We start from the raw sequence: 13,171 nt of genomic DNA, 5'->3' as shown, positions 1-13,171 counted from the left end.
CAATGTGATTCTCTTCTGTCTGCTCATTTGACCTTATTTCAGTTTGAAACATAGAAGAAGGAAAGAAAAAACTAAATTGACGTGGGGTGGAAGTTAGGCAGAAGGAACAGACAAGGAAATGCTCAGGCAGGATCCTAGGCCGAGGACTGTCACCCCAGGGCGGTACTGTCTCTTGCCTTCGCCCTATTTGTTCTTGCTTCTCATTTCAGATTCTAGCCCTGATGTAATAAGTCACCGTCTTCCCAGCCATCATCCCAGTATTGACAAGCAAATGTCATCCGCATTTGATTGACATCCTTTGCTCCTGAATGCAAAAGTATGATTTACAAATCAATTCCACTTGTTTATTTAAAGCTGTTCTTGTGTGTCTTATGTATTTGTTAGTGCCATAACTTGCCTGATATCTACTCTGGGGGTTTTACATTATTATTACAAAGACAGGCTTTCCCTTCTCCCACTCTCTCATTGCAAATGGGGCTCTTCTTTCTCACCTTTTTTTTTTTTTTTTTTTTTAATTTTTGTCCCGTGCCTCAATGTACATCCAGGAAATGTGCCGTGAAGCCTAGAGGACACTTTCCATACCTTAGCAAAAGATGTTGCCCAGTACTCTTGCAAAGGCTGCTTGACTTGTCTTAAGACTTTTAAAGACATTTTTAACAAGTAATTATTTTTCATTTATGTAGTGTAAGTAAATGCAACTTCAGGTCCAATGGCAGTCCTTCCTGAAAGGTAGCTAGAAATGTAATCCTGTAAGTGAAGGACAAAGTATATACTCACCATCCACAGCATTGGTTAAAAGAAACCCCCACCCCCTCGCCATTAGGTGGTGGGCCTGTTCACTCACAATCGTTCAAAACGTCCTGTGGCTTTTCAATGTGCCTTAAATGTTCTCTGGGTAACATCTTACTTCATCTTAGGAGGCTGGAGAGGAAAACCATAAGGTTAAAAAAAAAAAAAAAAAGAAAAGAAAAAAAACCCATCTGGAAAATTCTAAAGGGCCCTTCTTATGTTAAAAGTGGCATTTCAAAAAACACCTGAAGCACGGGTTGATTGTGGGTGAGCCAGTAGAGAAATCTTGTCAACCGAGCCACCCTCTTTTCAACCTTCACCTCCGCCCTCCAACTGGCGCCGCCGGCCGCAGTGGGAACTAGAGGGCTTAGGTGTGACCTTCGAGGGCCCAAGGCTATTGCACATCTGTCTCCCTCCCCCCAGGAGTGTCCAGCGAGAGCGCTGCCATCACCTGGGCTCGGCAAGGGAGTATTCACGATCTCACTGTTCATCCATGTGCAGAGGGGAAGAAAAAAAAGAGAGAGAGAGAGAGGCTGGGAAAAAAAAAAAAATCCCACATTGTCAGAGTAATGCCAAACTCTCTCTGAGTGGGATGAGCAGAGCAGATGCTGCAGTGAGATGCCAAAGCGGCTCCCCTTCCTCTGTGCCTTGGGTGCCTATAAATTGCTCCGGCGCGCGTTTGTCAGCCTCCTCTTCTCCTGGCAGGTGGTACCCAGGCAGAATTCTGCGTTCAGTCTCTCTCTCGCTCCGCTCCCGGCCGTGAGGCGCTCGCCGCTGCTCACTAGCTCCTCCGCTCCAGCCCGGAGCCTCGCCGAGCTGACCGTGCCCGCCGCCGCTGCTCCGCGCACCCGGGGGGCGGCTGGCCCGAGCTCGCGCCGCCAGCGCCGGGCGTTGGGGGTGCGCGTCTGTTAGAGTTGTTGTGGTTGCAAAGGAGGGGGAGAAAGGCAGTGGAAGGGCGAACAGAGCAAACGAAAGAAGAAAAGAAGGAGGCAGAAAAAGGCAACTTCAGACGGAAAGTTGGTGCGAACTGGCGCAGTCGGCAAAAACGGAAAAGTCGATCGCAGGCGGCGGCTGCATAAAAGTGTGAGCTGCCCGGGCCAGCGCGAGAGGCGGCGGCAGGCTCTGCCCTTCGGGTGGCCGCGCCGGCGCCCGCGGCAGCCACAGGTGCGAAGGGGCTCGCGGGAGGCGAGAGGGCGCCCTGTGCACCCCTCCCCCAGCCCCCACCCCCCAGCCCGGGACTTCAGCTCAAGTCACTTGGCGTCTGAGCTCCCTCCCCAGCCGCAGCTTCGGCAGGGGGGAGCGGGAGCGGGAGCAGGCGGGGAGCGGCCGGCGCGCGCCCGCCCAGGGGAGTTGGGGTTCGCAGGGGGTTGTTTTCGGCTCTGAGGAGGTCCCCGCCCAACCTTCAAAATTTTGTCCAAAAGCAGACAAGAGGATCGCCCCGCGCTGAGCCGGCTGGTGGGCAGCAGGAGGCGCCTGATCGCCGCCGGGGCGCTGGGGGTGGTGATGGTGCTGCTGCTGGTCATCCTCATCCCGGTGCTGGTGAGCTCGGCCGGCACGTCGGCGCACTACGAGATGCTGGGCACCTGCCGCATGGTCTGCGACCCCTATGGGGGCACGAAGGCGCCCAGCACTGCCGCCACGCCCGACCGCGGCCTCATGCAGTCCCTGCCCACCTTCATCCAGGGCCCCAAAGGCGAGGCCGGCAGGCCGGGGAAGGCGGGCCCGCGTGGGCCCCCCGGCGAGCCTGGGCCGCCGGGTCCCGTGGGCCCTCCGGGCGAGAAGGGCGAGCCCGGCCGCCAAGGCCTGCCGGGCCCGCCCGGGGCGCCCGGCCTGAATGCGGCCGGGGCCATCAGTGCCGCCACCTATAGCACGGTGCCCAAGATCGCCTTCTACGCCGGCCTCAAGCGGCAGCACGAAGGCTACGAGGTGCTCAAGTTCGACGACGTGGTCACCAACCTCGGTAACCACTACGATCCCACCACGGGCAAGTTCACCTGCTCTATCCCGGGCATCTACTTCTTCACCTACCACGTCCTGATGCGCGGAGGGGACGGCACCAGCATGTGGGCTGATCTCTGCAAAAACAACCAGGTGAGTGCCGGCAGGCAGCAGGGTGGGCGGGGAGGGAGCGCGGGAAGGTACGGGCAAGAGGGAGGAGACCCCGGAAATGGGGGTGGGAGCCCGCGGAGGAAGGGCGCGGCAGCCCGGCTCCTGGGAGCGCAGCGGAGGGGTCGCCGCTATTCGCTGGCGAGGCAGGGGTCGTAAGCCCGCGCGGGCGCGCGGAGGCCTGGAGAGCGCGGTTCCCAAGCTGGGACCTGCACTTCAAAGCGCGAGTGCGAGCTCGACCCTCGAGGATAGGGAAGCCGGGAGCTCCGTCCCTCGGACAGCTTGTGCACCAGGCAGTCCCGGACAGGGAGCCACCTGAGGGATCCTCAGCAGGGCAGGGTCGCTCTCAGGCTTTGCCTGGAAGAGGAGGGCTGGGGGAGCCCCGAAATGGGCGTGCCAGGGTGACAAACTCGGGGGAGAAAGGGGCCCGCGGGAGAAAGAAGGGAGCCGAAAGAGGGAGTCCAAATGTGACGCGTCCAGGGCCGAAGAGGGACCGGGGGACTCGCGGTCGCCAGGCCCCTGCGACGACCCAGCCCAGGGAAACGAGCATACCGTCAAATTCAAGGCACAGACTCCGGTTTAGATTTCAGCCCAAGGAGAAGAAGGGGGAGAAGTAACGAGTGCTGATAACAAAAGAGAAAAGTTGGGACTCATGGGTGCACTCAGCAAAACACGCACCCAAACACAGAACCCAGACTCCAGGGGCTGAAGTAGGAGGCCGCATAGGCAGGTGGCAAGGAAGGCGAGAGGCAGAGCCGGCCCTGGGGCTATGGGCCTCACTGCCAGGGAGCCCCCGGGCCGCCTGCGTGAGGGTCTTTCCAACCCTGCCTTCTCACAAGGCAGTGGCCTTGGCCTTGACTGTGCCCTATCCTGAGATTAGCCCTGAGCCCCAGGATTTGTTCTCCTGGGCTGGATGGCTCCGCCATCAGGGCCACGGGTCTGTTTTATGTTGGGGCCACTTTATCGTTTGCTTGAGAAACTCGCAGTCACTGCAAAACCAAGGTGTGCCCGATCTCTTAGAAGAGGAAAACTGTGTTTGTAACTACCCAGAAGTGTCCTCGGACCTGAGGCACGCGCCGAATCAGCAGGAGCGCTCTGGGCCAGGCCTTGCAACCCGAAGCCTGCAGTCTGGGCTAGTTCTCTGGCTTTAATTTTGCCTCTTGGGTGGTACAGGGAACAGCCAATTTAGATTTAACAAGGGCTACTGGGCTTCAGGTAACCCGCGCCTTGAATTCAGACCTTTTCAGTTATAACCCAGGTTTCTATCAAGCAGCATTAAGGCAAGATTTCTTCCAAAGACCCAATTCAGGAACAGAAGTGTTTTTTTTTGTTTTGTTTTTTTTTTTTGTTGTTGTTGTTGTTTTTGAAAAGTGAAAGACAAATAGTATAAATGTATATGAAAGAAAGGACAAAAATATCCTGTCCCTCCTTTCTCTTCCCACCCCTCGTTTCTAAAGGAATTTAGAAGTAAATAGCTCAATGACCCCACAGGACAGGTAGAAGCAAAAAAAAAAAAAAAAAAAAAAAGAAAGAAAGAAAGAAAAGAAAAAATGGCCACCAGGAGGCACTGACAGGGTTGTTTATTGTAGTTATTATGCACAAAATAATATTAAGATAAATAAATATTTACGGAGGAGTTAGATAGTTATAGGTGTATGGTTAAAAAGGGCATGACTCACTGTACCAAAATAGAGCTATTCGATCACCTTTACAGAATGGTTTATGAAGAGCCCCTTAGCAGACAGCAATGAGGCACCCATTTACTCACAAACTGGCTCTCTTCTGACTCAAAGGTTAGGTCTAGAAAATAATGTCAGGCTGAAGGATTGTTTTTAGTGGTATTACTTAAGATGGAATAATATTCAAGTTTTATCAGCCACTGAATAAAAACACTCACATCTTTAAAGATCTGGAAATTGCAATTGCATGAAAAATCAGGGAATGATACATTTAAATTAGTTTAAAGGTTCCTGTCTCAACTGCCGAACCCAAGTATATTGAACTGATTCCAGGAAAACCATTTTATATACCTGTTCTAGGTGCATTTTGTTTTTAAAATTATTCCATTGTTTGGAGAGTAGAATGCTTCTTTGTGTCCTCCTAGCTTGCACATTCTCTGAGGATCAGGAAAAAAAAAATAAGGCAACCAGCTGACCTTATCATGTATAAAGCTCTCCACTGGCATTATTAAGCTGTTACTTCTTCAAAAGGTGTGCAACAAGTAATTCTGAAAAATATACATAGCAGCAAACAATATATTTTCAACTTAAGCATGGACTATTTTGGAAAATGGTTATTAAAATATTACTGTTAAGGAATTTTATCCCTAGAATAGAAAGATTTTATAAAGGCTGACCTGTAGACAGTTCCAAATGAGATATATTTTACAAAGTTTATTTTATTAATATTAAATAAATAGTTTATCAGTGATCTTCAGTTACGTTCTTGTCTGATCACTTCTTAGAATGGCAGTTTCCCCCCGGGCAGACCTAATTTGTTTTCATAAAACAGAAACTCAGAGATCCATGTCAGTGTAATGTTCTATGGATTAAGTGGATTTGAGAAGCACAAAAATTAAACTAAAAATGCAGTGCACTCTAGGATAGAGGAATGCCTCCGGACCGTAACCATATGAGAACCATTTTATTTATGCTTTGTGTTGAATGCAGGATCACAGATGGAAACATCAAAGGCCAGTAAATTAACCTGATGCACCACTTAACCTTTTGTTTATGATTCCACAGAAGTACAATGAAAATGAAATTATGAGAGCATCAGTAGCAATTAATTAAATTAGCAAATGTTACCATAAATATTGTCTCCAATGATAAACCCTCCCTAATAAGATAATGCTACAGCCACACAAGCTCCCAGGTTCTCACAAACAGGCCAGTAAAAGGATCACAGTTCTCATATTCCCCATGAAACCATCAGTCCAAATTTAATCGTATCATTTGTTGCGAGCCCATGACAGTGCATATGAAAGGTAAAAGTTGGACTCTGGTGGCTTTACAGAGAGACAGGAAATATAATTTTAATGTGTTCGTATACCTTTGGCAGAAAACCTGAATTCAAAAATTGCTCTTTGAACACAGTCACTGTGACACCAACTATACTAAAAGCTAAAACTGGCTCAAGATTAGAACTATAAAATAATTAAAGACCCAGTTTTATTTTAAGAATCTATTAATTAATTACAGCACCAATGAACATGAGATGTTGGAGACAAGAGTTTGTGGGTTGATAATTCATTCATTAGAGAGATTAATGAAATGTCAAATTAATATTATCTTTTTAAAAGCGGTGACACACGCACTACAGATCAAGCAGGATCTAAATAGTTAACTTAAAATTTGAAAAGATATTAGAGTACATTCAGGCAGAAATGGGGAGCTCAGGCTAAGGAAAGGATGCATCATATTCCCAGAGAAAATGCTGAAATCGGTGTACATTTAGGAACCTGAAAATAGCGTCCAAGGCGGATGCATTACCTTCCTCAGTAGTTCGATGGCTTAAAGGGAGAATTGTTGGAAGTCACCGAGCTGATTACTAGAGCTTGAAATTTCAAGTTCCATTATACCTTTAGAGTAGTAGGATCAGGTGAGCAGGCAGGCTAAAATCATGCAAAGCACATTGGAGTGTGGCAGTTATTTAATTGAGAGAGTCTTGTGGTACAGTATAGTAAAATCTTAAGAGAATCACTTTCATTAAAAAGCAATCACACAACAAAGGAAATGAAAAACCGTAAGGGTAACCTTCTAGTCTTTGGGATCACCCTAATGCATTTGCAGGGTTTTGTGGTCATACCTACAGAATAAAAATGGTCACATTTACAGGGTTTTCTCTTTATACCCTGTAGAATAAAAACTGCATCATATATATATATATATATATATATATATTTAAGACTATTGCCTCTAAATCAAGGGATTTTAATGAGTACTGGTTCCCAGATGCCTTTATAAAGAAAGCAATGTTACAGCACAATACCCATAGAGCATATATTAAACATCTAAAGCACTAAAAAAAATGTTTCTGCCTATTAATAATAGCTGAAAAGTATATTTATGGATGGCTAATTAATTAATATATTACTGACATAGCTAATTGCTAATTTGTATTTTAATTTTTCTCACCCATTAAAAGTTCACGTGTTTAAAAAAAAAAAAAAAAGATGAGGTCATAACAGCGCTATCCTCCTTGTAGATTTTTTTCCCAGGGAATTAATGACTGGATGAAATTAGTGAATCAAAGCACTCAATTCCTACAAACTTATGATTAATTTCTAGGAAACATTTATGACATTAAATTGTGTTATTACTTAACAGTCCAAACAGATCACCTCATTGAATTGGTGTATACATTTGAGTCAATGTTTCAGAGCCTAATTGCATGGTGTATTGCTTTCACTGTATTAGTTAGCGTCAGTTAGCACAGTGTTAAAGCAATTATAAATCCTTTAAGTCCCTTTCTCCTTTTGCTATACAATATCCAGAAAGAAATTTTTAAAATACTACTCAAATTACTTTACAAGTTCAGCAGTGTCAAAGAGCCTTCTCCTTTTTTAACATTTCAGCATTAATGTGAGAACATACCACATGAAAATTTAATTTGAAAACCTATCATTTAAGTTTTGAAAGAAATGCATGGAAATTCTTGACTTATGTCTCAGTTCCCTCATTTTACCAAGTGATAAAATTCAGCATATTATACCCCAAGTCATGCATTATTACATAATGCAGGTTTACAAAACCACTAAATCACTTGCTATGTTATTCAGGGAAATACCATTATAGTGGAATAGAAACAAGCCACAGAGTGGAAGATGTTTTACTGAAATAAATCAAATTACAAGTCTGCCTACTGAAAATTTTTTTCCAAGGCAGAACCAAAATATAGCTAAATGGATATAAAGCCTAATTTGAGTTGAGGAAGTGACAGAATGTCCATATTACTTGAAATGATAGGCAATTTGACCGTTTGCAAATGTCTATCAACCCACTAATGAGATCACAGACTCAACACGAGAGGATTATAGGCAACTTCCATCCTCAAAGCAAACCACACATTTTTAGAATCACCCAAGTGAAAAAGAGTGTTCAATCAGATCACTAAAAATGTTTAGAAATTTGAGAGACCTCAAAGCTTAGTTCTTTCTATAACTTTTAGATATGTTGAAATTAAATATGGAAGTGCACACATCACAGGTTGGTAATAAAAAGGCACATCTAGAAAAATGAACTCTGCAAACTTGGGTGATGTTTAAATGAGGTTTCTGGCCAAAAAAAAAAAAAAAAAAAAAAATGCTCTACCTGAATTAGATTTCGAAAGCCCCAAATCAAATGACTACCTTCCCTTTTTTTTTTTTCCTCCCTATATAGTAGAGTTGGAGTCGTATTATTTCTCTGACGTCTCCACTGCTATGGCTCTCCATTTTCTAATAAGCGTGGGGACCCACTGAAGTTCAGATTGAACCTCTGTCCTCGTAAACAGCTGCTTAGAATATTGCTAATTGGCTTAAATTAAAATGCAAAAAAAAAAAAAATTATCCTTCTTTCCATTCCAAGAAGTGACTGGGCCTAGAGATTCAAGAAATGAGGAAAAGCGCTGATTTAGGAAGAGGATAGAGTGATGTGTGTGTGGTTTTCAGCCCACAGTAGGAAAAAAACCTTCTGGAATGACCCTTGCATAGGACCTTTTCATCTTTCTGCTCCTCCCTTCCAGCGACACAGTTGAAGCTGTTACAAAGATACCCTCCCAGAGCTCCTAGGCCCTGGTGGACTCTCCCAGGCTGAATTCTGTGCTGTGGCGCAGGTTGGCTTCCGATGCTGAGTGAATGGCAAAGAGGAAAACCCGACAGCTCTCTCCTCCAGATTCTAATTCTCCTTTGCTTCACACAGGTGCGAGCCAGCGCCATTGCCCAAGACGCTGATCAGAATTACGACTATGCCAGTAACAGTGTGGTTCTTCATTTGGAGCCGGGAGATGAAGTCTACATCAAATTAGATGGCGGCAAAGCCCACGGAGGGAATAACAACAAATACAGCACATTTTCTGGATTTATTATTTACGCTGACTGATCACGCAGAAACTAAGCTTATTATTCTGAGTTTGAACACTGGATTCGTATGGCTAACGTCCGTGAATCAAGGATCCCAGGGGATGCCGGTTGCGGGGCACCTCAGTTGTGTATATGTGGGGAATTCAAATGCTACCTGACTCACATCTGTATACGCAGAAACATTATGTAAAAAAAAAAAAAAAAAAAAAAAAAAAAATTAAAAGCAAGATAAGCAGATGTGTTATCCACTACCGCCAAAGCAAATACTCCTCCTTATCGTTAGTGTCCATGTGAATGAAGTCCTATATAGATCACAAATTTTTATAGAAAAATCTAAGACACTGAATTATTTCTCCAATATATCTGAACTTTGGTGTACTGTGATCTTGCTGCTTTTATCCATATGTCAGCTTTGGTTCTTGTGAGTTTACCTGCTTATTATGATACCTGGAATCCATTCATAGTGTGGGGAGAATTATATTACCCTGCAGGAGAAGGTCTGATTGAAACAATGCTGCTTGTCCCCAAAGAAATTGTTTGCCTTGTACTTTTGTTAACTTTAGAGCTAGTCCTGGGAATGATTCAACTTCAAGCCTTAACCTGGAATTTTCTGGATTTGAGGGAATTCCCAAGCCTATGATCATTTTCACATTTTCTTTTTTCTTGTGAATTTTCTTTTTTCTCTTTCCCAGTGATAGTCTTTAAAAATAGAGATCGAAACTGTATCATAGGATTACCCTCTAAGTGTGAAAATGTGTAATTATGTATGGTATTTAGAAAATCCCTTGTGTGTCCATTTTGTCCATAGGATGCGTTTAGATTTACTTAGAAAGTCAGAGAAATTTATTCTTTGGTGTTAAATCAGACTGAGGCTTTTGCCTTCTTTGGAACAAAAGATTATTCATAACCCAATGAACAATGGTTTAATTTGAGCTACTGCATGGGTCACCAAAGGGATTACTAAGTAAGGCCTTCAAATAGTTACTACAAGTCACGGCCTGAGGTTATTTCAAAATGAGCAATTTCACATATAACCAATAAGACAACAAAGTGTATATATTTTATACAAATACCTGCTACATATACATGTATTTGTGTGTATACACACACACACACACACACACACATATGTTAGATCAAATATAATATATACATGGCTTCAGACCATAGGCACAGTGGCTGTATAGCCTCAAAAATTTAATTTAAAAAAAAGTATGTGTATATATACACACAAACACTCATAAATTATTCGACTTTTTTTTATCAAAATATATTTTGGATTACAAAGGCATATGGAAGAGTAAAATAATTTAAGTGGCTTCTCTTTTAAGAGTTACCCAGAAAATTAAATTTTATTCGGTTAAAATGCCCTATACATCACATGTCTGTAAATTATGCCTCTGGCTTCTTTATTACCATGTGCCAATCAATATTTCCACTGGATTCTGTGGCAGACTGTTAATATTAGGACTGCAGAAACAAAGTGGCTCTCTTTTGCAATGTTTATGAATCATATACATTTGAATTATCCATTTTTTCCCTTTTTTCTCAGGTGGATTAAAGCTGACGGTAAAGTAGATGTTGAGAGTAGTGTATATCATTTCTCTCTGGCTAAAATACATTGCCAAAAGCCATCTCTTTAATCTAAGAAAAAGATTAAAAATGCATGTTGATAGGTCCTATCAGACAACTTCCACTATAACGATTAAAAATCTGCACCCCTCTCAGCTGCCTTTGAAGAGTCTTTGAGCAAGTCGATTTGAAAAACAGGGATTTAAAAATCTGCTTGTTTTACTGGTGAAGGACATTTGCATTTTTTCATTTAAAGGAATTAGTTTGTTCTCCTGGCTTGTTCCTCGTGGGTACTTTCTGTTCTAATACACAAAAAAAAAACTCGATCATCTTTGATCCACAGAAATATCTCGTATTTAGAAAACCTCAACTTTGCAAAAGAGTTACGCGTGGTGTTCCCATCTGAAGGTGCTGTTGGCTTGGTTTAAATGCCTTGGTCTGAGTAACTGTCATGATTTTTATGATTAAAAACACTTAGCCCATTCATCAAGAGTAGTGACTAATTCTGTTTGGCCTTTCTAATACGTTGGATAAGTCATGAAGGAGTTGCAATGGATTTATGTCTGTTTAACAATATGTATTTATCAAAGAGAAATTGGTAGCAAGGTTTTGGAGATTTGTTTTGGGGGAGGCAGTTAACAAATAGTATAACGAGGAATCAACCAAAAGATTAATTTGTAAGCAGCAGTGCACATCTTCTATGGGTTTTAAAAAGGCTTTATTTACACAAACATCAGGGCTGGGTACCTTCTGAAGAGCAGGCTCTAGAATCAGAATGTCATTTCTAATAGATCTGACCTTTCCTTCAGATAACTAAGCATTATTTTCTCTGTTTAGGCCCAAGAAAAAACAAATAAAAGGTAAAGGGATTAAAGGGAATACATATAAGGCAAACATTTCTCTTTTTTTGCATTACATATTATTAATTAAACTGTGGCCTTTGTTATAGATATAATGATTCATTAAACTATATTATGTAATATATTTTTATTATTATGATTGAATTTTTACAATTCACTTTTAGGTGTTCAGGCTCCCTTACACAGGTTTAAAACAACAAAGTTTTACAGCAAAAATGGATACCAGGAAGCCACAGGTAACAAAACTGATTTATTATCAGTAAATATAGATAAGGTAGACAGCATATAATTAAGCTTACACAATCTTTTTTACCATTGTGAATTGGTAATTGTATTACAGTATCCTCTGGGGGGAAAAAGCCTCAAAATTTAACTTCCTTTGCTGCCGAAGCTATTTTAAAGTGCGGTATTATTCATTAAGCATTAATTAAAGAACAGCAGGATAATTAGTAGGATCATTAATATTACAAGTAACATTAGATTGCTCCAGAAGGGGGTAATTTAACTAGAAACACTTTAAATTTTCTCAAGTAGTGCAGCTGATAGATTAAGAAAACAAAACAAAACAAAACTCCACTAAGGGGACACAGACTGTAAATCGCTGTTTGGAAATAGGTATTTCTGTATTTATTTTGTGGAGGCAAAACAATAGGGCAGAATTAGGTTAGTAACTTCTTAAGGTACAGGGGCGACCGCAGTTTCTGAGAAGGCAAAACTCTTCTAATTCTCATGAAAAGGAAAGGGCCCACTATTGGTCCTACAGGGCTCTGATTAATATCTCACAATGCACTGGAAATCACTGAAAAATGTTCTCCGCAAGCTTGATACTCAAGGTATGAACTCATAAACAACCTTCCTATTTGAAAGTTAGCCATTGCTTAGGGTTTTCTATCAGTATCTTATCAATTGCATTCTCAGTGATACCTCTAAGCAACATTTTAGGAACAATGTTGGTGAGTATATGAGAATAGCCGTGACCTCCGTATTTCATTAGCCGATGCTTCGTATGTATGTCATGTGCCATCAGAATTCGGTCTTCATAGCCCTCATCCACCAGAAGATGCACTCTGTGAAAAATATTAACTCATTAAATGGCATTGGTCTCATATTTTAAATTACCGGGGTGCTTCAAACGTTTTACTCATAGACGTATTATGCTTGCTGTAGAAATACTGCCTTCCGCTATGGCACGGGTAGTGGGAGGCCCTCATTAAATACTCCGCGGTAGTGATAAAGATAGCACTGCATCCTGGTAGGAGCCTGGTCCTTATTCCACGCACAGAGAAAATTCTAGCCTATGGTATTTATGACAACGCCAGCAATACTGCATTAAAAACAGTTTCTAATAGAATGTGCCAGTCATTCAGAAAGAAATACTTGGCATTTCACAAAGTAACTTTGTTCTGGATTTGTAGCCAGCTCTCTGCTCTAAAATCCCTCTCCTAGTGGACCCATTTTCCAGATTCCATTCTCTCTCTGGCTCACTGTCTCTCTCTCTTTCTCTCTCCATTCTTCTAGCAAATACAATCAATGGCAATTTGTGATTTAAAAAGGGAAACAAAAGGAATCTTCATACAAGTAAAACATTCCGAGAGTAAAATCTGTTGTTTTGAAGGTGAAGGGCATATTATCAACTAGATGGTCATTTTAAAAAGGCCAGGAAAGGGGGCACCTGGGTGGCTCAGTGGGTTAAAGCCTCTGCCTTCAGCTCAGGTCATGATCTCAGGGTCCTGGGATCGAGCCTCGCATCAGGCTCTCTGCTAAGTGGGAAGCCTGCTTCTTC

The 13,171-nt window shown here is 42.7% G+C and overlaps 2 protein-coding genes across 2 annotated transcripts in view; one reads left to right on the top strand and one right to left on the bottom strand.

The window, feature by feature from the left end:
- The first annotated feature begins 679 nt into the window (after positions 1-679).
- C1QL3 (complement C1q like 3) lies at positions 680-9,179 on the top strand. The gene is made up of 2 exons (XM_004757568.3): positions 680-2,880; positions 8,796-9,179. The coding sequence occupies exons 1-2, from the start codon at positions 2,293-2,295 to the stop codon at positions 8,973-8,975; spliced, it is 768 nt and encodes a 255-aa protein (XP_004757625.1). The 5' UTR covers positions 680-2,292; the 3' UTR covers positions 8,976-9,179.
- Positions 9,180-11,227: 2,048 nt separating this feature from the next.
- The window catches only part of PTER (phosphotriesterase related), a 66,256-nt gene continuing 64,312 nt past the window's right edge, over positions 11,228-13,171 (bottom strand). The window contains exon 5 of the mRNA XM_004757567.3: positions 11,228-12,455. Within this exon, the coding sequence (XP_004757624.1) occupies positions 12,245-12,455 (211 nt within the window). The 3' untranslated portion in view covers positions 11,228-12,244. The remainder of the gene's footprint in view (positions 12,456-13,171) is intronic.

Source organism: Mustela putorius, unplaced genomic scaffold (assembly GCF_011764305.1).
Source record: "Mustela putorius furo isolate JIRA1106 unplaced genomic scaffold, ASM1176430v1.1 tig00003913_pilon_pilon_pilon, whole genome shotgun sequence".
In the NCBI taxonomy this organism is placed as follows: domain Eukaryota; kingdom Metazoa; phylum Chordata; class Mammalia; order Carnivora; family Mustelidae; genus Mustela; species Mustela putorius.
The sequence above is the reverse complement of the archived record's forward strand: the minus strand, read 5'-3'. Positions and strand labels throughout refer to the sequence as shown.